The 24,392-nt window shown below is 40.7% G+C and overlaps 1 protein-coding gene across 1 annotated transcript in view; it reads left to right on the top strand.

Annotated features, from left to right (window-relative positions):
- Positions 1-24,392, top strand: part of igsf9ba (immunoglobulin superfamily, member 9Ba) — a 63,447-nt gene that overhangs the window by 26,400 nt on the left and 12,655 nt on the right. The window contains exons 4-12 of the mRNA XM_070829692.1: positions 6,630-6,781; positions 11,377-11,494; positions 15,275-15,416; positions 17,388-17,533; positions 19,090-19,232; positions 20,608-20,748; positions 20,852-20,971; positions 21,102-21,252; positions 23,446-23,569. Coding sequence (XP_070685793.1) covers positions 6,630-6,781; positions 11,377-11,494; positions 15,275-15,416; positions 17,388-17,533; positions 19,090-19,232; positions 20,608-20,748; positions 20,852-20,971; positions 21,102-21,252; positions 23,446-23,569 — 1,237 coding nt within the window. The remainder of the gene's footprint in view (positions 1-6,629; positions 6,782-11,376; positions 11,495-15,274; positions 15,417-17,387; positions 17,534-19,089; positions 19,233-20,607; positions 20,749-20,851; positions 20,972-21,101; positions 21,253-23,445; positions 23,570-24,392) is intronic.

Raw genomic sequence — 24,392 nt, 5'->3', positions numbered from 1 at the left:
CCTTCTCAAAAGGCCTCGGGTAAAAAAGGGATGAGAGGCATGTTTGAAGAGAATTGATTGTGGCCTGTTTAAGGCTGTTCCGGCAGGGATCGTCTGTGATAGTCTGAGAGCTATCAAACTGATGACCAGGCAGAAAAAAAATCTGCACCTTTGCATTTCCCAGGAATGCCCCAGCGGCTCAGAGAATCCTATGTGAAGTGTGTCTTCACATTGTTGCAGAGCAGCAACTACAGAGACAGTGATGCCTCTGTGTTTCATTTTTTTAATCCCTGCATCTGTTTCATATGAGGAATGCTTTTTAGACAGATATTATATTAAGATGCTTCATATGCTTTGCTGTAGGTGTAATTGAATACATTTCCAGATGCATGATGCAGTAAAGTAAATGCAGCAAATTCATGTAGTCTTATAGCATTCCCTGCATTCCTTGGTTGGCATTTTTGTAACTGGTTAATATGAGAGGGTTAATATTTCCCAGTTCAGGCCAAAAGGGGTGCTTTTCTCATGTTAAACCTTCACAGGTCTCTAACTTCAGAAAGCAGTAATCCTCTGCACTGTTAGAGTGAGACTTTGCGAGCAAAGTACTGTCAAGCTCATTCACATGTATATTTTTGGCTCTTATGACTGCTGTGTGAATCTCATGCATATTTGATTTGATCATGCATATGTTTTACAAAGGATGCAGTTCTCGCACTTGAATAATGATTACAACATGCTGTATGCGAAATACTGTGAAAAGATCCATTTATAAAGTCCATTGCACAGCATAATCACTTTGGAATGAAAAATGCTGATCTGTATAAATGGTTATTATCAATGCAGAACATAATGTTTTCTTTTGTTTGTATTTGTGTGTCAGGGTGCGTTAGTACACCACACGCTGCAAATTACTTTCTGCGCCGTGTTCGGTGTATGGCGCATTACATCAACACTGACATGAGAGCGTCTCATTGTGTGTGTTTCTGTGCGGCTAAATGAGATCTCTGTCTGCGGGTTGAAGTTGAAGAGTGAATAGGCCGTACTCTGCTGTCACCTGCACACTCTCGCAATGTTTGTGAACATCTGTGGACGTGTTAGTGTGTGTGTATCAGTGTCTTGTTGTATATCATACTGTATCTCACCTCTTTCAGTATTCTTAACTCCACCTGCTCTCCACTCCTGTCAGGCCTTTCAACACAAACTGAGCTCTCTTCGGGTTGTAGCGGAGGCAATGATATCCCTGAATGTCATTTGTATTTGGCTTATTCAGTGATGGCATTTTATGCGACCTCATGTATGTAATGTGTCTAGCTATAAAGATGCAGTTACGCTGTGCTGCATAAGAGTTAGACATGTTTAAGTGGTATGAATATTTGTTTTTTCTGGGGCTGTTATTTGAATTTAAGGACAAACATTCACGGAAATACCAAAAGCAGCAGTTGTTCGGGAGTCTAGATATCCAAAAGGGGAATTCATATGAAGACTTTATGCTACTGTTGTCCTCTAAATGGGTGTCTGTGCGGGAAGCAGGTGCCATTTTCGTCTGGCCTCCACACAGACACTGAGGGCACCCATTTCCTTTGGCTGTTGGTTATTTGCATACACTCCTCCTTTGAGTTCCTGTTTGCTGGCCTTAACTTCCTGCCAAGCGGACAGGGAATTCGTGCCCACTCAGTGGCAGGTGTCAGATGGCAAGGCCTTGTGCCCGAAAAAGACACTAAGGCCACTCTCGCTTTCTCTCTCTCTCTCTCTCTCTCTGCCCTCCCTCACTCGCCCCCCCCCCCCCCCCCCCTCCCTCCCATCCTCTCCTCTGTAGTCTTGTCTCCCCTGTCCTTCCCTTCTCTTCACTTTTCAAGCATCAGCAAGCTTTTCAGGGATTGAAAATAAACCGGCACAGCAGCATTTTCACTTGATCTTAAGTTAACCATCTACACCGAAACATAGAAAACACAAACCTGCCACTGTGTCACTGGGTTACTGATAAGAGTGGCTTTAGGACCCATGTGGGTGAGCCCAAATGACTCGTTGGTCCACATCATATATTACTATCATATATTCCCCTTGTGTGTCTACCCTTGTCAGTCACTAACAAACCCTTTGCTCAGGCTCAAAGTGCAAACTGAAATAATAAATATAGTATAATAGTATAATGATTTTTCTTTGCATTCATCCCCAAATTGCTCACAGGGGCCCCCAAATGTCAGCGCAGTGGGGACCTACGTGTGGCCTACTTGGACAGATGGACAAAATATTTAAATCTTAAGCCAGCCTTTTTTTCACTTTTTTTCCTAATAGAAAGAAGTAGATGCATTTATCTGCATCAGTGTAATGCTGGGATCAGACTACACAATATCAGTCCAATAATTGTCTGATAAACTGACTGGGGAATTAAATTCTTGACAAAATCACCAGCTTATAAGGTTTTCTTGCCTTCAGTCACCTGTTTTGAGAACTTCTGCCACATTTTGTGTGGCACTGACCCAGAGGAGCACAGCACAACTATACCCATAGCAAAGCAAAAGAAGAAGAATGTTTATTTCATTTTAGTTAAACGTACCTGGGACCTTCAGGTCAGGAGCATTATACCAAATTAAAGAGTAACTTGACACCAGGCTCAGGTTTCACCTCTGACCATAACCAACATCGCTCGTAGACATGGTCAGAGTTGTGCTCTGTTGCCCCTGTAACCACATCCTTCAGTGATGTCGCAGTGTACTGACCCTGAATTCAGCAAAAACAAGATTTTTAAGGTGTGTTTAGTTAATTTTTAGCCACTCCTGTTTGTGCAACTTCACCTTCTGCACACTACAGCCGTCCTTGTCCGTCCATTCACTGCTGTTCTCTCATAGCACTATGTAATAGACAGTAAATTACAGTATAGGGAGCAGTGAATTGAGATTAGTGTTGCCAGACTGTAATGTTTGCATCTTTAAAATGCACTACATTGTATTGCGGGATTGTTGATGCTACTTTTTTGTTATATTGTTTGATCTTTCTAAAGCGTATACTTCACACTCAGTACTAAAATGGCACACAGCAAATATAGTTCACTATATTAATGGATAGAGGGCCTACTGCTGCTTTCATGATCACAGGTTACAGGCTCATGAATAGCGTACAGACCGATTTGGCTCTGATATTGTCGGGGGGGGTGGGTGCATGGTTGCAGGGGTTTATGATTTATTTGACAATCAGGTACACAGGCTTATGGAAAGGGAAAGGTGAAGCAGGCAAGGGTCAAAACTGGAAAACCAAACAAATCCAATAAGGCGCAGGCAGAAATCACAAGTCCAAGCATACCGGCAGGGGGTCTAAACCTACAGATATCAAGGGTCATATCCAGGGTCAGGGATCGATGGCTGGAAAGCAGCGCTCAAAGGTGACGTGCCTGGTGCAGAACATAGGAAGGGAACTGGTATGTGTGGTGAAGGCTGATTAGGGGATGAAGTGCTGGTGGGGAGATGGGCTGATGAGGAGCGGGCACAGGTGTGTGGATGGGTGAGGCAGTCAGGTGATGAGGAAAAGATGGAAAGTCCGAGGGCATCTGGTGGATTGGTGGAGAACAGCACTGAAGGGACCGGGGAAAGTAGACATGTGGCCGGAGAGGAGAGACTGGGGAGCAGATTGTGACATATCAGACTTTGCACTTACTAATATGCTACTAACAAGTGCCTGAAAACAAAAGTTACTGTTGTTTGTTTGCGAGCTATGATTGGTGGGTGTCCAATGTGTAGTCTTCCATGTCTGTCGGCCAAGAATAACAGAAAGATACTGTGTGAGTGTAGAGAAAGTGAGTCCCTTTTTTCTTTTTCTACACAATTACACAATAATATAATCTTTTCTGCGAAGTGCCTTAAGCTGACATTATAAGAGGGCGGAAAGTCTCCTTGAGTGCCTCTTTCTTCTCTCTGTCACAGTTTGCACTGAAACACACATTACACGTATGAGGCTCATGATGGGAAATCAATGAAAAATGTGTACTCTATGTAGCTGTATTCTCTTAGGAACAGACACAAGAAAAGAAAGACCAAGCGGGGGAATGAAATGATGCAAACACACTCTTGAGTTAGTGAGCAAATAACAGCGGCTGCAAGCCTTCAAAGAACAGGCCGAACCCTTCGCCTGAGCATCCAAGCCACCTGCTGATGTGCTGTGTGGTCTTCAAAGAAGAACAGTGGGGGTTCGGGGTCTTCAAGCATCTTTTAATGTATATAATTGATGAAGAGCTGCAGTAAGTAGGGCGAGAATGTGACGCTCAGCTTACTTTTTTTGTAGAGCAACTCTCAGGTTTCCCTGCATTGTGACACTTCCTCTGTGACGAGCTGTACCTGGTGGCGTGAAACAACTCCCAGGTTGACCAACATACCTGCTGTTGTACCCGCCATGCGTGGCACCTATTTCCTGTCAACTCATACTTAATCCCTTGAGAAAAATCTGAAGTTGGATTAGAATTAATTGCAGCACTCACAGCGGTGGAAGATGTATTCAGGTCCTCTAGTCAAGTAAAAGTGCCAAAACCACATTGTAAAAATACTCCATGTCTGATATGCTAATATATATTAGATTAATACTGATGCATCAGCGTGTAAGCAGCATTTTTCTTTTGTAGCTAGTTGAGATGGAGCTACTTTATATACAATTTGGTACTTTAAGCCCAGTGGGTCCCAACCTGAGGCCCCTCCAACGGGTGACAAGACGATTAATGGAGGAGAAAAGAAGAAAAACAAAGTTCTGCTTAAAAAAATTTATTTTATTTTTTAAACACCTTTGCTTTTTTGTGGAATATAATTATCTTACCTCAAACAGTGATTTAAATGAAAGAGGGGAAATCTCTTCTTGGTTTGGCTGCTAACTTTTAGATATCTGAAATATAGATAGATAACTTTAAGATATCTGAAAGCGTATCATGCTTTTTATGCAAAATCTTAAACTGAGAACTAGCTTGTAACTTAAGTGGTCAAATGAATGTAGTGGAGTAAACAAAAACATTTAGCTCTTAATTGTAGTGAAGTAGAAGTATCAAGTAGTAGAAAATGGAAATATTCACATAAAGTATAGGTACCTTAAAATTGTTGTTCTTGACTGAATGTATTTAGATTTATATTGCTCCTTTTGGCACCTGTAAGAGGAGGATGAAGGGATGAAGGTATGAGCAGTTCAGCCTCAGGGGTTGAATTATTAAGATTGGTCAAATCCACTTCTGAGAATCAGCTTTTATCTTCAATTTAAAGCTCATAGCGAAGCAACTGCACAAGGTTTCTCCTTGATAGCTAAAATGATGCGTCATGATCCCTTTAATGAAGCTGTTGACCCATCGACTGCATGAGCAAGAGGTACATAAACCAGTCATGCATTTTATTAGAATCTCCATTAATCTCCTGTATCATACAATGTAATGAGCGTTAGCGAGCGAGAGGGCAGCGTAGACAGGCAGATGTCTAAATGTGCTAATTGGTCGATTTGTTTACTCCATGCCAGGTGCTTGTGTGCAGTCTGAAGCATGGCAGCGCTCCCAGCGGTGAGCAGTGACCCACTTGTATAGCGGCGCCTTTTTTCCCTTTAACTAAACACAGTGCCACTATTTATAATCAAAATATTATGTTGAAACACTGTAAGCAGCTGGCTGAGGAAAGTACAGTTTATTGGCCTCCAGTAGGTGGTGAAGAGCTCCCTTGTGGCTGTTAGTGAAGCTCAGAAACATCAGGTAGAAGTGCAGGGATATCGCTAAGTGGTTTCTTTAGGTTTTCTGGTGTCTGGCTGTTCCAGGAAACTGACTGATGAATTTCTATGTAAGAGTATCCTTCTTCCAGCTTTCCTGTGACACCGTCATTCCTCAAATGAACAACTGGTCCATGTTTACTGGGAGTTATGGTTCGATCAAGAGTCTGTCATTGTGTCCCACTTGCCAACGATGGTACTACTACAAAAAAATCCCCTATGGCCCAAAAAGCATTTCACTCATAGGCCGTCAATTTGAATGAATCATAGAGGTTTATATTTGCAAAACGTTCCTAGAGCTTTACGTCATCCCAGTGTAAAGTTTGTGGGCCAAGTGGGACCACAAAACCAGTGCCTGAAACCCTTTGTCAAAATATATGATTATTAAGTAAGAAATAAGTCGCATATCACTTTTGCATACTTACCTTTGCTTGTTTTTGCGCCAGAATGAAGAGAAGGGTTGGTAGATTGAATTTAAAAATCATTTGCAGAATAAAACAAGCTCCAGAGTCTTTGAAACATTTGAGACATGCCAACATGCTGATGTTCAGCAGATATAATGTTAACTATGTTCACCAGCTTAGTTTAACATGTTAGCATGCCAACATTTGATAATTAGAGCTAAATACAGAGAACAGTTGAGGCTGATGGGAAGTTTTGACCTGATGACGCCACTAGGTTGACATTAAGGGGATCGCCACAGTCATTAGGATTCTTTGTTTAAGAAGCCTGAATATTTGTGCAAGTTTTGTGCCAATCCATCTAATAGTTTGGATCAAAGTGGCAGATAGACCATTATCTACTGTAGATTTGGGTCAGAATTTGAATATTACAAACACCAGGCAGGGCATTTTAATTCAGTTTTGATGATTACTGTTTTAATTTAAATGTTGTAACTGTTGTAATTATTCCCATTTTCACTTTCTCCACAGCCCCACCTACATTTACAGCGACGCCGCCACAATATGTGGAGGCGAAGGAAGGGGGAAGCACTCTGCTTAGCTGCTCTGCCCAGGGAAATCCAAAACCAATGATCAGCTGGCTTAGGGAGGGGGAGGAGCTCGCAACCAACACGAAATATTCGGTAAGCATGATAACGGTTTTGAATCTTCTATTAATGGTCGTGTACAAATATAGAAGCAGGGTTTGTGCACAGATGCTGTCATGCACTGAGTCCATCTGCAGTGGAAGTGTGTTATGGACTGTATCTCACTCAGGCTGATATCAGTTTGTTCTGTTGTGCTGCACATAAAATGTGAAAGATTCAAAACGTGCCTCAGCCAGATTTGTGGTGCTGAGGTGCAGGTAAGTATTTTTTACATTCAACATATTTAATCAATGCTTAGTTTTAGTTGACAACATGTTAAAAGTTGAGGCCCTTTGCCTGATTAATAATGATGACAGTCAATGTCTGCTTCTCTTTAATGTCTTCAGTAAAAAGTAACTCTACCTTGAATCATTCAAACAATGTTAAGAACAGCTACTGGCAGCGCACCACACATTTCTTTGCCCTGTTTGTTGTCTGGTGATGCATGATTGTGTTTTTTTGTCCCCGTGGATAAAATCCCAAAAGTAGACAGTCTGATGTCATGACAAGATTATTTTGGCACATCCACAGCACGGTTTGATAGCAGCGCAACGCCTCAGCTACATAAACATCAGGTTTTTGGTGTTCAAATCAAAGACGCTGAACAAACCGCTCCATGATGGATGACTCAGAAACTCTCTCCACCTGCATCTGACAGAATGCAACAAGTTCACGTCGACACTCTGGCGATTGTCAGGAGTCGTTTAGACGAGGGAGGTCAAGGTAAACAGAAAATTAAATCACAGCTGCTCATTACAGAAAGAACTGCTGGGAAGCTTTGAGCATAACAGGTTGTTGATTATGTATAACAAGTACAGGAGCATATAGGGGCATCTTTTATATTGCTTGTTTTGAAAGGTGGATGCCTCCTTCCTTTTTTGCGTGCCTTCACATTCTCATTTGTCAATGATATTGCAGTCTGCTGCAGGCGCTATCAACTCTTTACAGCTGCCTGTGTAATACAGTGTACAGGAAGTGACAGGAGTATACAGGAGTGTCTGTTAAGGGCCTCTTCCCCTCTTACTTCTCTTTCATTTTACCCTTTTTGCTGCACCATCTCTCCCTCCAGTCGCCTCTTTTTAACACCGTTCCCTCAGTTAATGATTAGACAACATTCTGATGCATTATTAATCTCCCTCTACTGCATCAATATTACATTAGTTCTAATATGAATGTTACACTAAAAATGAAAAATGCTAGTGAGAGCCAGCACTTATACTACCGCCATATCTCACCAGCTTCACCGCTACATATAGTGAAAAACATAAAAAAGCAGTGCATTCATCAGCTTTCTTCCTCTATTTGGCTGCTCCGAGTGTATGTTCAAGCAAAACCCTCTAACTTGGGAAAGCTCGTTCTTGTGGTGAGAAGCGAGCTGAAGGTGTTTGTGTGTGTTTGAGTGAGCTGAGGGTATATTTGCTCACCCACAAGCTCAGATCCATGGAGACGTCATGGAGAAAGGCAGGAATGTGACAGGAAGGGTTAGAGAGGAGGAGGAATCCTCCTCCTCATCCTCCTCTTCTCTTTACTTTGTATTTATTTGCGCAGGAAGAAAGAACCATAAAACAAAGATACTAACCAAAACAGCTGTGCAGGAGAGGACAGAAGCACAGGTGAGATTATAAGGCTCTTCCACAAAGTGCACTCAAATCACAAGCATTAAAAACGAGCAGGAAAACAACAGCAACCCTCAGAAAGCTCCCGCTGTTTCAGAGCCCAACATCAGTCTCTTTGGTTCTGTCGGCGAAGCGCATGTGACTGTAATTGAGATTCTGCCTTCATCTCATGCCTCAACTTATCGGCTGCTTCTTTTTTCCACTGTCCCCCTTTTTCCCCTCATCCACTGCTGACCTCCTCATCCTCCTCCTCCGCCTCCTCCTCCTCCTCCTCCACCACCGCCTCCCCCTTTTCTTTTAATCTCCTCTCCCTCACCTTGGATTCAGTACAGCAGTGGCGCAGAAAGTATTGGACTGGACTGATGACCATTGCATTCAGATCCTCTTGAGTTTACTGTCTTGAAAGTCCGCTACAGTCACTACCGCATGCACTGTCTCTGCTATAGGAGAGTGATACACCATAGATTCAGTGCAACATACTCAGAATCAGATTTATTTCCATTTAAGATTTTCAACATAAAAGGACTTTGGCTTTGGTGTTTTGCTGCACTCAATAGTCACGATAAACGTAGTAAGAAAAGAGAAAAAGGAACAAGAGTTGCAAGTTAAGAATCTTAAATATAGAATTGAAAAATGTCAGTAAAAGATATGTAATATACGTCTGTTTTGAAATAAAACAGAGCACAGAAGATCCAGGGAGTGCATTTGTTCACAGTATCAAAAATATAAAGAATATGTAATAATAAAGATGCAATAAATGCTTGATGTTAGATATGGAAACTTTGTGATAATGTGTATTTCCCATGACGGTCAGTGTCAGAGGGTCCCTGGCCTTGTTGATGAAGCCAGCTGCAACTGAGAACAAATCCCAGAATAAAAAAATGAAGAGACAGACAGATCATGAGGTGAACTCTAAATCTGGTGTGATTGCACAGTAGTTAATGGAGGGAAAAAAGCTGTGAGACTCACCCAGGACACCCAGTTGGTTAAGTACAGTGGACACTGTGGTCTGAGCTCCAGGATCAGAGATACAAAAAAAGAATAAAGTACTACATTGTGCTTATTAAAACAATGTTTGATAATGATCAAGATACATGCTAGCTTGTGCACACAGAGTCGTGACCTGTTCGCTGAGTCTGCGGCGAAAATTCACAACTCTACTTTTACTTTTATTTTATTTTACTTTTTTACAAATTCTATAAGTGTCATTAGTAATAAAACACATGATTTCTCAGCGATTTTTAAGGCATAACACAAGCCTCAAGTGAGATGCCACATTAGCCAGACAGCAGTCAGTGCAAGCATGTAATTAAAATAAAGATGATCAGTTTTAATGTCTTCTAACCTTTTTAATCAATACAAATGTCTTTCCAAGCCTCAAATCAATGCCTCACAGCACACCAGTGTTTAGTTTACACTTCCAGCTCTCAGCAGGCTCCACATGTCGTGTGTTACAGCAGTGATGCACAAAGTGTTATCTTGTGCTAGACAATCTGAGCGACGAAGATTCAGTTTGCCAACAGAGCGACAGAAGTGAAATGTTGCGCCGGTCGATCTACTAGTCGCATCTCTTGGCTATAAAACATTTGAAAGACAGATGAATAGGAATGATTCTGCAGGCGTAGCAGATTCCCTCCTCAGCTGCATGAATGGACAGACTACAGCTGTGTGTGACTTGAATGGACAGAGCCTCTCGCAACCTGTTGCATAATTTATGAGGGTGTTTCTATTAGGTTTGGTTAATGTGTTTCTTCACCACTTATTGGTTCTCATCAGTGGCTTCACACGTGGACGCGCAGCAACATAGAGTTAGATGTTTCCAAGGTTACCGCATGCAGGAATCAGACCTGGAGTTAATTAAACGATGACAAATTCATGACTTATAAGTGTTTGATGTATTTTCGGTTCCTACCATAAATGTACAAACTTAAAAGTGGGTGTGTTGTGTATCTTTGATAAGTTGTGGAAAGTAACTAAGTACACTTAATAAAGTACTGCACTCAAGTACAAATATAAGGTTCATGCCTCTTTACTCTACTACAGACCTCTCTAGACCTGAAGCTGCAGATTAAAGTGCCCAACAATGTATAAAGTCATTGCTGAAATGATTAGTCGATTAATCAATCAGTCAATTAATCAGAAAATTACTCTACAACTGTTTTGATATAGGTTCAATCATTTAAGTCATTTTTCAAGAATAAGCTCCAAACTATTCATGGTACCAGCTTCTCTAATGTAAGAAATGCAAATTGAAAATGTTCTTTGTTTTAAATTATAATCATTAATGGATAATAAGTTTGGGCTGTTGGTTGGACAAGACAGTGTTTTTATTCATTATAAGCTGATTAATTGATAATGCAGGCCTATAAAAATCAATGAGTTAAAAATCAGTCTCACTCTGAACCACCTATTACAGCACAAAAATGCTTTCACATTAATGCATCAGTAAGAATAATGGTATGATATTTAATAGCACAACACACACAGGGGACATTTTTTATATCAAGTACTCTAACTTTTGATGTTTTAAGTACATTTTGCAACTAATTCTTCCTCGTTTTCAGTGCAGCATTTGTACTGGAGCTTTTTTACAGTGTGCTATTGTTAGTTTCACTTAAGTAAAACAAAAAACGAGTTATGGCAGCAATTAACATTATTTTTCATTATTGATTAACCTGCTAATTGCTTATTCATTTCTAGCCTGTAAAATGTCAGAAAATAATGAAAAATGCCCATTGCTATTTCTCAGAGTCCACTTGAAACTATTCAATTTAATATCATAGAAGACTAAAAAAACAAATATTCACATTTGAGAAACTGGAACCCGTTAAGTTTGGCAATTTGTGTTTAAAAAATAACCTGTAATTTGTAGATTTTCTGTTAAGTGACTTATCTTTGAACCTCTAATCTGAATAAAATCTGAAATGTTTGGTGTTAGAGGTTGGATGTTTATCTGTTTTCTGCATGTAACTACAGGTACACGATGGCAGTCTGACCATCCTTGGCATCACTAGAGATGACAGAGGGGCGTACACATGCCGAGCCTTCAGTGACCAGGGAGAGGTGCTGCACACTACCCGTCTGCTGGTTCAAGGTACTGTATCCATAAATTACACTGTACACTGTAACAAGGCTCCTACATAACAGTTTATTAATAACTACTGTTGACAAATGTATTTGCACCAGATTTTTAGATGAAAAAAACATGTTTTGTTGCCTTTACCTGAGGCCAAATACTGCATTTGCATCACTAAAGTAGTTAAGTTTCATTATTTATTCTTGAGGGCATTTCCTGTAGTAGCATTTAAAAGCAAAGCCATGCAACTCTCTGGTGTGCTGATGTATGTAACATACCTTCTGAGTCTGTATCAGTCAGTCAATAGCTCAGTCTGGGGCCTCCGTGTTGTTCATGTGTGTGTGCTCTTGTGCACAGCCATGTGTGTACAACAGGATCTGTCTGTGAGAACGTCACTGTCTGTCTCCGGTCCATTAACCAGGCTCTCTGCTAGACACAGATCAGATAGATGGTTGTGATGCCAGCCTCCAGTTCTCTCAGTCTCCTGATACTGCAGGGCTGGGGGGAGTTAACACTGTGTATTTAACAACCAACCGAGCATCTTGCTTTTATGGTGGAGTTTGTGGAGTGCGCGGCCTATTTTAATGCCTGACTTCTGTAGGTGCAAACAGAGCGGAGGAATTACTCTCCTCTTTGGTTCTAGTATAGTAAATGCATGTGCACACTCACTGCAAACACACATTAAAAAGTCATTGTGTTGTAACCAAGTGAATAGCGTAACCAGTGGTGCATGTGATGCAACTGCATTAAGTCTTCAGACCTCCAGTGGACCCAGTGATACTACGATACCTGTTCTGTCAACCACAGCACACCGCCGCAGTGCTGCTTCAGTTGTGGACTTCTTGTTTTACATATGAGAGGCAAACAGCAGGACAATACTACCTCTGCACTCAGCTTGTGGATAGAGGAACATCTGACAATACAGAACCCTGCAAGTGAAAAAAATGTGTTATTGAGACCAATATATGGTCTCAATGACCAAAGTTAATGTAATAAATTATACGAAAACATTTGTAAACCATCTTTTCCATACAGTCATACCATATTAGCTGTCACATGATACTTCTTGCTGTATGGGTGGACCATTGTGGGCAGTGTTGTAAACCAACTAGAGGGATACATTTATTGTAAGACAGATATTGTATTCACTGGAAAAAAATACATCTGAAAATCATGCTTGTAACATTTCCAGAATTGAGTTGTAATTTTAAAGGTCCCATATTCTGCCCATTTTGTGGTTCATATTTGTGTTTAGAGGTCCGACTGGATCATTTTTACATGCTTTATTGTTCAAAAACTACATAATTTTTTTTCAAAACAGACATGGTTGCTGCAGCTGTTTTCAGCCACTGACTGAACACTTCGTTTTAGAGGAACAGAACAATCTGCTGCATCACTCTCTCCTTTATGTTACCGTAAAACTGGTGTTAGTGAGGAAAAATGGTGGACAGCGTGGATTCAGGAGGTCTTCAGTGGGCGAGTACAGTCGACCTGCCGAAAGGCTGGTGGTGGTCACATGATCAACAGATCCCCTTATGACATCATAAAGGGAGGCAAATCTAAACGGAGCGTTTTCACACGTCTACCGAAAGATGGAGCAGGAGAAAATCTTTTTGAGTCTTTTTTGATAGACTGTCGTTCTCAAGGTACACCAAAGACACATATTTGTGAAGAGACATTAACAAAATTAATTTTGCATAATGTGTGAAAAAAAAATCATATTATTTTCATTTGTAATGTTATGAGAAGAACAGTAATGATATTATCAGTCTGAAGTTATAGTATTACAAAGTGTCCTCCAAGCAGTCAAAAATGACCTTTGTCTTTGTCGTTTTTGTGGGGAAGGATCATGTGTTTGTACACAGCACATTAGAGCACAGATAATAAATCTGGCCTTGAACGATCCCCAAATAAATTTAACAGGGTTCCTTCTTTACTTTTTGCATTCACTGAGGGATGACATAAAAAGACACATTGTCCAGTCCTATTCTCAAGAGTTGAGGTTTGAGTCTCAGACACTGCAATAACCTTATTAACCTCTGTCATATTACTATAAGATTAATGTGGGACACAGTGGGGCATTTCACCTCCTAATATCTTTTTTCATGCATGAAACTTTAATAACACTACAGAAATCTAGAGTTAAGTGTAATTAGAAAACCACAATGATAAAATGTTTGCACTGCAGTTGAGTTTGGTTGCATATTGGCATGAAAATAGCTGTGAAATAAAACTGGTGTGATTAGGACAGGCAGATATCCCAGGTCTCATAATTCTCACTCCCATGATCTGCTTTTAATTGTTATGTGAGACACTCGCACAGTGCTGTCAGTAGTCCCACCTGATGCGAAACGCTGTGCGAGGAGAGGAAAATAAGCAGGAGGCTTGTATCTGGGCCTCCTCATAAAAGACAGCTTACCTTTCATGGCTTCTGCTGTTTTATTGAGAGTTAAGAGCAAACCTAGAGTACCGCAGGGGTTGAAAAGGTTACAATGTGAAACATGCATAAACTCCAACACTGACTACTGTTAAGGTTACAAGAACTGCTTGCTCACTGTATTTTACATTAGACTCTGGTGATATATTGTAAATAATACATAGTGTGTGCTCCTTCTCACTCTGACCTGTTCCTAAAATAAATGTCAACAGTCCCAAAGTGGAAGCAGAGTTGGCGTGCACACAGTTCAGTTGGATTCTTTTATGATTTATTCTACTTTTTAACCAATTAATGGTCTTTTCTACCATCTGATAGAGCATAGTTATAATATTTTGTTGAATATGTGTTGTCCTTAACCTGACTTAGCCATCTCTGTCATTCGGTGATAATATGTCAGGACCCAAAAAATCTGATTCATAATAATAATAATGATAATAATGTTATTATTATTGTTGTTATAATACAACAACTGGTCGCCTCACTCTGTGAAAAAGAGTTTGTGCAACCACTGCTTGAAGGGTGAAGCTCTCATCTAGTTTTACAAAGAATGCACTACGTATTATAGGACTTATGGTTGTTTATATATGACCATTAGTTATCTTTTTCATTTTATGTGTTCATCTTTAAAGTATGTTATGGTTATGGCATATGTAAATGGACATTTCTGCCAATTGTGTGTGCGTTGTTTTCTTTGTAATTACTGTCAAAACAACCAAAAAATGAAAGAAAAATGTTTACTACTTTTTGGTAGAACCATTAAAGCTGCTATAATTTTTTTCATATACACAAAAAAATAATCAAATGATTACGTGTAGTGTGAAAGGCGTCACTCAAGTAATTATCACAGCTCCCACTCAGCTGCACTGAGCTTTTTAGCATTATTCAGCTCATTGTTTTTACGGCCCACAACATTACTATTTTTGTTCTCTCTCACTGCTCTCATGAGTGTTGTTTTCAGATGCAGCAGGCAGCTGTTTTCATGGAAAATGCTCAAAAGCCACTGTACTCCATCCACCCAGCACCAGACAGCAGACTGGCACAGTTATCAACTAGCTGGTGAACATAGTGAAGCATTTAGAAGCTAAAGAGCCAGATATCTCCCTCAGGAGTTGGTGGAGACCAAAAACAGAGCTAAAAAAGAGTTGCTATTGCTTCCATGGCCAGAAATAGGATGACTGAATGTTAATGTTGCTCTGTGTTATGTTCAAATAGGCAACTGTTTGCTAACAAATTTGTCATATCAAAATAAAGATGATCATATGTCTGTTATTGCAGCTTTAAAGGTTTAAAATGGTAGGCTGGGCTGTCACAGGTGCACAACAAACTAAAACACCTTCTGTTTCTGTTTCTGTTTCTCGTAGGGCCTCCATACATCGTCTCTCCACCAGAAAACGTCACTGTAAACATATCCCAGAATGCACTCTTCACCTGCCAAGCGGAGGCATATCCTGGCAACCTGACCTACACCTGGTTCTGGGAAGAGGATAACGTCTACTTCAAGAAGTAAAGTTATGATCAAGTTCACTTCTGTACTGCAGCTGCAGTAACTCTCTGTAGGGAAACATGTTAGTTAAGCACTTGGGTGAGGTTAAGACTTAAAGGGCTCTTGCTTAGAGGCTCAGTCATTTAAATCACCACCACGCAGTCGGCATAAGGCTTTTACCCTAAAGCCTTTGTGATGTGAGTGACATTGTGTGTCTCTGAGCCTTTTGCTGTGCTACATTTTCAGCGTGTGTCTGTATGTGTGTGTGTGCCAGTGCCATGTCCTACTGCGGCCCCAGAGGCAGTAAGAGCGAGCCTGGTGGGGGTCTGTCTGGACAGTGCCAGGCGAGTTAGTGCGCTCTGATGGCAATATCACATGACTCAGGCCTTGTGTCATCATATGCCTCTCATGCAGTGATGATCTGAAGCGTAGCCAGGACCTCTGCGGGCTCCCAAGAGCAGGTCTTTAGAGTCTGAGAGGGTTTTACAGCAAGCAAGTGACAGACAGAACAAGTGGGAAGGAAGAACAAGTGAATGGGAGTTTGACAGGCAGCGAAAACAAGTGTCTGAGGGACTTTCACAGAGGAAGTGCACCGAAGTGTCCAATGTAATTTTAAACAGCTTTCATGGCGTCACTCGTAATTTTATTTACCTTCTTTTTGCAGGATAGGTAGGATTTACTTGAGAGAATTGCATACATTTTCATTGGTATAAAAGTTTGTAAGTTATTACTTTGGGAGCAGCAGTTTAAGAGGCAGTATCATATCCAACACTGTTTTATTTGACATTGAATCATGTAACTTTTATATATAACTATAACTTGTATCATTATATTGTATTTTTGTATTAATATATAAGCTATATCATGGTATTCTCTTCCATTTCTATACATGTATATGTTTCATATCATTATCATATTATTGTATATTGTGTGTATATTACATACACACATTACACAATTGTTACAACATGTATTTTGATATATTATTGTGTATATTGTATTTATGTTTCATACCTATACACACTATACACTGCACACATCATGGCTGCCATAGTTGCACCACAGGATTTTTATATAGTTTATACAGTACTGTCGCACAAGTGTCATATAAATTCATCCAGTAGTTCTTTATCTGCTTTTCATACCTCTGTGCTACTATTTAATCATTTGACCACAGAGATTAATAAAGTCTTATCATATCTTATCATATTAATTTATAGAGAGCTTTTCAAGATACAGACACGTTCTACATGACCAAACAGATCCTGGATATCTAAGAACACAGCTAAAGGCACAGAGTAGCACATTATTATCTTATTTTGTCTTATGTTGTTTCTAATGGCTTTATTAACTGTCAATAAATCATTAAACAATACTTAATATCAATTATAAGCCACTAAGATGAACAACAAGTAGTGAAACATATCTATCTGGTAATAATGCAGTCCTACATGTTGGTAATTCATTAATTAATGTTTAATAAGTTGTTGAATTGATTTTGGTCTAGATTTGGGACAACCCAAATGCGACTCTCATTCATATCCTACAACTGATCTATAAACCCTCAGTAAGTGATTCAGTAACCATTAATAAAACCATTAGTTGAACCCTTAATGAAAGGGGTCGTATTAGAAAGTGGTTCCACTTTATTTTTAGACATGTTCAGTTTTGTTGCATGTGTGGTCAAACAAAGCAGCAAACTGAAGATGCACTCCATCATTACTGTGTTTGATTTTAAATAGTGTTAAGGGGGAAAACATGAAGGCTGTATCATTTGGTGATTATGGCAATTAGCAGATTTATTTGAATCTCCGGCTCTGTATTCTGTGGTCTTTGGATCCCTCTAAGAGCTGGCTGCTGTTTGACTCTCTGCTGCTCTCTTATGGCTCTTTGATGTAATTCAGCACAAAAAAAAAAAAATGAAATGTGCCCTGTCCTGTTGGTGTGTTCCAGTAATGCGGTGTGACAAAACGTCTGTGTCGTTCTTGCAGTGATCTGAAGCTCCGAGTGCGCATTCTCATCGACGGCACCCTTATCATCTACCGGGTCAAGCCAGAGGATGCTGGGAAATACACCTGCAGTCCGAGCAACAGTCTCGGTATCTCGCCCTCAGCATCAGCCTACCTGACTGTTCAGTGTGAGTGTTACCGTGGCAACAAAGTGGAGGGGGAGGGGCGGGGAGACGGTACAGCGAGCTGTGTGAGGAGAAGGGAACAGCAGCAGCAGTATGGAGGCTGCTTGTGTTGGAGGCTGCTGTATTATTTGGCAGTGCTTCTCTACTGCTGTGCTGCAAAGTAACCTTCTTGAATTTCAAGGTCAGGCGGGACAGAGAGGGAGCATAGTTCATTTTCACTGAGCCTCTTTGGTCGATTTCATATTCCAAGTGGATTTTAATGACACAATTATTATCTGTGCCGACTCCAGCCTCATTCCTGTGCACAAAGATGGAGACCGGCTCGACCACAGACTCCATTTTTCCTGGTCTCTTTCGAATCTGCCTCCCCCTAAAATGAAATGGTGACCTTCCTGCTCATCTGCTCCGAACGATGAGACAGAAACGGCACTCGTGGCCATCTGACGTTTCGTCATCATCGTCATGTGTGATGAGCTAATTTGCTCCCAAGTTGCTGCTGGTCATTGATTATTGTGCTACAGTGTGAGACAGAGCTGGGGGATTCACAGCACTGCAGGCACTGACTTCATCACTGGCCTCAAATACAGCAGACCATAATTAAACCACTGTCCTGAATGCTTCATGAAAACCATAATCAGGGCCTGTATTTATCAAGCATCTCAGAATCACTACCAGTAATTAAGCTAGTCAATAATTACGATGACATATCAGAAAATAGCACCACCTTTTTTGTGTTGGGAAATAACTTCGATAACTTTATTATAAATACAAAATATCAACACAAAAACTGTTCAAACTCCTATTAATGTTTACAAATACACCGCAGCCTAAGAATAATTTCATTCTGCATCTTTGCACAAAGACATACAGCTATAACGTTGAAAACTCTTTTGCTGGCTGTAGCCCAGTCTTCCCCTTCAACTACACCTCTTTTATATTCCCTACAAGACAACACATCTTTCAAATATTATGACCATTCTATTATTTTAAATAAATAAAAACAAATAAATAAAGATTAGCAAGATATAATACACCATCTTAAATGTTACTGGTTGTAAGTAATTGTAGATATCCTTCATCAGTCATCACGAGGGCCAAAAAGTGATTGATTTATTGTCTTAATTGTCAGTTTTGGTTTCATCATTGTTGCACGGCTTATTTTCCATCTTCCTAAAAAGTCTAATGTTGCAGAGGGGAGATCATGTGTTTTCCTCTGCACAAAGTCAGCCTCAAAAATTTGTATTTTTTTGTCAAAACAATCTTTTAATAAGCTCATTGACATCAAGCTTGTTCAAAACGTCTGTCGTCTCACAGAATATCTCTGCCTGGACGCTGTAGGACACCTCTGGAGCTCTCCTAAAGCTTTGGCAGACAGTTAGGGGGGATTTCCTAAGTTAGGGAAATTGATAAAATGCGTTTACTTCTAGTTCTAAAAGTAGGACCAAAAATGCGTCACACTGAGAATTTTTGGCCAGTTGGGGTGATTTCCACACATTCGCCTCAGGCATAACTCATTATGCATTCAGCATCCCTAATGCTGATCTTTCCTCTACACTCAGACCCTGCCCGAGTGATCAACATGCCCCCGGTCATCTACGTCCCACGGAAACTGCCAGGCATCATCCGCTGCCCGGTGGACGCCAACCCACCTGTGACATCAGTGAAGTGGGAGAAAGATGGCTATCCTCTCAGAGTGGAGAAGGTTAGTCTGCCACGGTGTGTCTGTGTCTGTGTCACAGTACATTCACTGTTGGTCACGTGTGACAGAAAAGTCTTAACACGTGTCTTAATACATACAATATATTACTGTATGTGTTGCAGTGCATTTTCATGTAACCTTTCAAATAAAGCAGCCTGTGAAGGTTTGACACAGTGGGAGCATCACACAGGCAGAACAGTGGCTGTTCAAACATTTAAACTAAGCTTCTCCTTTGCTAATGGCAGAAAGTAACTTTACTTGAGAAATTCCATCTTATGCTACTTTATTCAAACAGAGCTACAACGAACTACAATGAATTAATGCATCAGTATTAGCATCTATGATAAAGTAGTAGTAAAGTACTTGTATAAAAATGTACGTAGATGAAAGTTAAAAGTAGGAAATATATTCTGATTACTGTATCAGTACTGTGTTACATTTTTAAATGAGGGAGGAGTGAGATAAGATGCTAGTTAAAGAACACCTTGAGACTACTCAGCTTCTCTGTCCCACTATAACCGGTCCACTCCATTTAGTACGTTCGCTGCGTAATTCAGTGATCAAATAGAGTCAATTGGAGGTTCCTATAACTATGCCGAGGTTCATTGATATTAACAATCCCCCATAATGGCATGATCCTTAATTTTAATGCATTGTTGTGCTGTTCTCAAAATGCTAAGCCCGGCCCAACATGAACATATATGTCAACATGTATGTTGTCAGTGTCAGCTGAGTGCAGAGTGACACCTCTCTGCCCTCCTGAGGACGCAGACACACCAGCATCTTTTTCTCTACTACAACTGCTGATCTGGCATCTTTATTATTTAGTTCTTTTCTCTCATAGTGTATCAGGACTTTTTCATGTGATTTTTGTTTTTGCTCTGTAATGGGTAGTAACGCCAGTAAAGGCAATTTGTTTCATTCATCTCTGGTTTCAGCACACTGATAATTGAAACGGTCTTCAGTTTATTTGGAAGTAACGATCAATTGTCCAGCAATACGGTACAACAATTAATAGAGAGGTGGCAAATTTCACACTTTAGTTATCATGTCAGCATTATGTACACTGTTTGTGTAAAGAATTCAGTCATTTTCAAACTCAGACGCACCACCTAGATACAGGATCTCCCTGCTCAGAGCTCTGAATCTGTTGCTCCATTTATATTAACTATCTTATCTGCTTTCGCTGAGGTCATACAGCATTTTGCTCTGCGGTTGAGGAATGGCCTGCATAAGCATTAGCTTCTCATTCATCTGGAATTTGGGGACGTTTGTTTTCTGCGCAGTTGAAAATCATTTGTTGTAGATGGAACTATGAGTCTTCAGGAAAAAAAAAAACAAGAAATCAAGCATTTCAGATGGCCCCATTGTCTTGTAGTACCCCGGTTGGAGCCTGATGCCAGATGGAAGTATCCGGGTGGCGGAGGCCACAGAAGACTCCCTGGGCACCTACACCTGTGTGCCTTACAACGCCCTGGGTACCATGGGCATGTCCCCCCCTGCCACTTTGGTGCTAAAGGTACATGCTTGGTTCTGTCTGCTGTTCAGTTTCTGCGTGTTTTAGCATGCACTGATCAACCCAGAAGTCTGCATGACGATCTGGTGTTTGTGTGTCTATCCAGGATCCCCCTTACTTTAATGTGAGGCCTGGGGGGGAGTACCGTCAGGAGGCTGGGAGAGAGCTAGTTATCCCCTGTGCTGCTTCTGGAGACCCTGATATACCAAGCATCACCTGGAGAAAGGTGCCGCAGACACCGCACACCATCAAGCTATACATCATCTTCTATACTTGTTTTTACTTGTCATGTGCTGAAATATTTGTTTGCTCACCACTTCTAAATCATGTTACTGCAATTTCCGTGTCCATTGAAGGTGGGGAAGCCAAGCAAGAGTAAGCACAACATCCTACCCAGTGGCAGCTTACAGTTTCTGTCCCTCAGCAAGGAAGACCACGGAGAATGGGAGTGTGTAGCCACCAATGTGGTCACAAGCATCACTGCCAGCACGCGTATCCTAGTCATCGGTACAAACAATCTGCACAGTGCTCTCAACTCACCAGGGCTTTCTCAATTTCCTCAACAAACTGACCTTTCATAGTTATTTTGAGTTCTTTGTGATCCTACTTTTATACGTGGTTTGAGTGATTTGCATGAAGAAGAACATCATCTCTCAAACACCTTGTCTCTACCCAATTTCCCCTTGAGCATCATTAAAATTTCATTAGATCTTATCTGTAATAGCTTAATTTAAAGCCTGAACCTGTAAGTATGGCGTGGTATCCACCCCTCTGCTAAAACACTTTAACTGCAGCCTTTGTCTGTTGAGTTGACACACAGAGGACATCTTTTTACTCCTAAATTGACTGAAGTGTCGACAAAGGCAAGCAGAGTTATGGAGTTTAAACAGGGCTATGATGGTTCAGATTTCCTCGTTAGGGCTTTTTGCCTTATTCACTCAGAAAACTATCTGTGCATAAACGTTGTGGTAGAACAAGCCCTCAACTGAACATTTTAAAATGTCTGCTATAATACCTGCAATGCAAATTGTAGGGTTCGTATTTTAGTAGCTAATCACTGGGCCTTTAAGTAGTCTTTATAACTGTAGTGTTCTCTAATCCAGTTTGATATTGTAGCACTGATTATGCCCTTTGCTTGCTTAAGTTGTGACAGTGTACAGCGGTAATAGCAGCCATTTTGACTAAATAAATGCCTTGCGCAAAATTGTAAAACAGCCCCACTGAACTGGCAAGAGTCAAGGGTGAACAGCCTTATCAATATGTTCATTATGCCTAACGGTGTGAATGATGTAAAATACACATGTGCGAGGCACACAAGTCTTGTTTTTGAGGGATGGCTTGTGCTGTCAGCCATTCTTTTCACTTATTGTACACACACTGGCATCATCCCTGAGGAAACATTTATTAAATTTGTGTCTTATCAGATTCTAGTCCCGGCTTTTAAAGAAATACTCCTCCAAAAATCAATCTGTTGGGTATTAAATATGCGACCCCTGTAGGCTACAAAGATTTATTAAGATAAGATAAGATATTCCTTTATTAGTCCCACGACGGGAAATTTACAATATACAGTGTGCCTCAGATTCATCATTGCAAAATTAAGATCTTTTTTTTTTTTTCTCTCACAGAGAAAATATAATAGTGGTGATTTAAGTATTCATTAAAACTGCAACAATGTCCTATTGAAGGATTTGTGAAGTGTGTGGGTGTGTCAGTTTGAGGAAATTTTGAAAAATGCACATGTTACATGAGAAGATCGATACCACTAATGCATTGTTTCACTAAATATGAAGCTAGGCTACAGCCTGCAGCCAGTTAGCTTAGCTTAGCTTAGCGTGAAGACTGGAAACAGGGAAAAATAGCTAGCCTGGCTCTGCCCAAAGGTTAAAAGAAGTGTCAGCCCATGAGCCCCTTTAAATTTAACTACTTAACATGTTTTATCCAATTTATGTAATCCACACAGATACTGAGCTACTTTATGCTAACTTTTTACTAAGCTAAACTGGCTATAGCCTCATATTCAGCGTGCAGATATGAGAGTGGTATGACTCTTTCCATCCAACCTAGACAAGAAAGAGAATTTTTTAGGATGTTGAACTACTCCTAAAAGTCTGGGTTTTGAAATGTGAGAAAGTCACCAGGTCTGACCCAGTAGCCCATCGCCCCAGTGCCTATGGAGACCTTCTACTGTCACACAGCTGGTGGCGCTCAGCCTGCCTCGGTGTGACCAGCCCTCAGCTGACAGGTGTCACAGGGCGGCGGAGACAGCTGTGCTCCTCAGACCGGACGCTCAGGTCTCTCTTTTATCCCAGTGAGAAGTAACTGGCTTCGGGCCACATGGCACAGCTGTTACGTGTGTGGGATGAGCGGAGCTGCAGACAGCATTGGTGCTCTTGAACGTGACCTTACACTAGTCATCACCTCAGCCACCATCACATCGTACACGGAGAGCAGGCAGGCATACGAGACCAACAAAATGCTTCTCATTTGACATGTGGTACATTATTTGTGGTGCAGACATTGACTTATAATGACCAGATATGCATGTGATATCTGTTTTCTATTATACCCATTATCTTTCAACAATGCAAGTAATATTAAACGATAACTGTAAGTAGTGATATATCTGATAAGTAAAACAGTACTTGTGCTCTTTAAATTCATTCCCTGTGTTTATCTCTGTCTTCATAAACCACTCAGGCACCAGCCCACACGCTCCTGGCAATATCCATGTATTGCCCTCAACAACCTCTGCTAATGTGTCCTGGGAACCAGGCTATGATGGCGGCTTCGAACAGACGTTCTCTGTGTGGTACGGTCCAGTGTAAGTGCTCTTACTTAAAGTCAAATCGATGGCAGCAGTCTGCAGATGTGGAAATACCACCTGGCGGTTATGGGTCTGGTTTGACATACAGTAGAAACATGATTTTTTTGTCTCCTGCCCTCTTCATTAATGATGATAAAATATGAAGTACAACCAGAAGCTCACAGCAGAATTGTTTTGACAGCGTATTTCTCGGGGTATTTAGTAGATGCGCATGTGCATAATTCATGATGTGTATTGGGAAAGAAAGGGAATGTCACTGCTGCAACATCTCACTCAGCAACATGCATGATGTATATGAACCTGATGCTGCCCAGAATAGACAGCGTTTTAGTAAGTCATCTGTCTGAGTACCACTTGATACACATTTGTTGTTGAAAAATGAGACTTTGGATACCTCTGAATGTATCGCCCCAGCGTTCTGATGTGGAATAATGTTTCACATGGAGTTATAACCATAAATTTGTGTGTCAAAGCCCTGTAATTATATTTGTAAGAGATAATGATACGCTTGATATGTTTCACATTGTAACCAAGTGGATGGAAACACAGCAAATTACCAGTTACTTGTAATGTATATGGCTGCAGAGATAACTGACAGAGGGTCATGACCCAAAATGTGCAAAAATGTTGGTTTACATTCATACTAATGTGTCACAGTCGTGAGTGTTTGAATGAAAACGTCGTACAGATGTAATATTAAAACAACTGCAGCCTTAAACTGATCCTTCAGTTAACACCTACCCACTGAACAACACTGTCTGGTGACTGATTACATTATTCAGTCACATTTCAGCCTACATCATTTACCTTAAAATAATGT

The sequence above is a fragment of the Pempheris klunzingeri genome, chromosome 4, assembly GCF_042242105.1.
Source record: "Pempheris klunzingeri isolate RE-2024b chromosome 4, fPemKlu1.hap1, whole genome shotgun sequence".
NCBI lineage: Eukaryota > Metazoa > Chordata > Actinopteri > Acropomatiformes > Pempheridae > Pempheris > Pempheris klunzingeri.
This window is presented reverse-complemented; position numbering and strand designations above follow the sequence as displayed.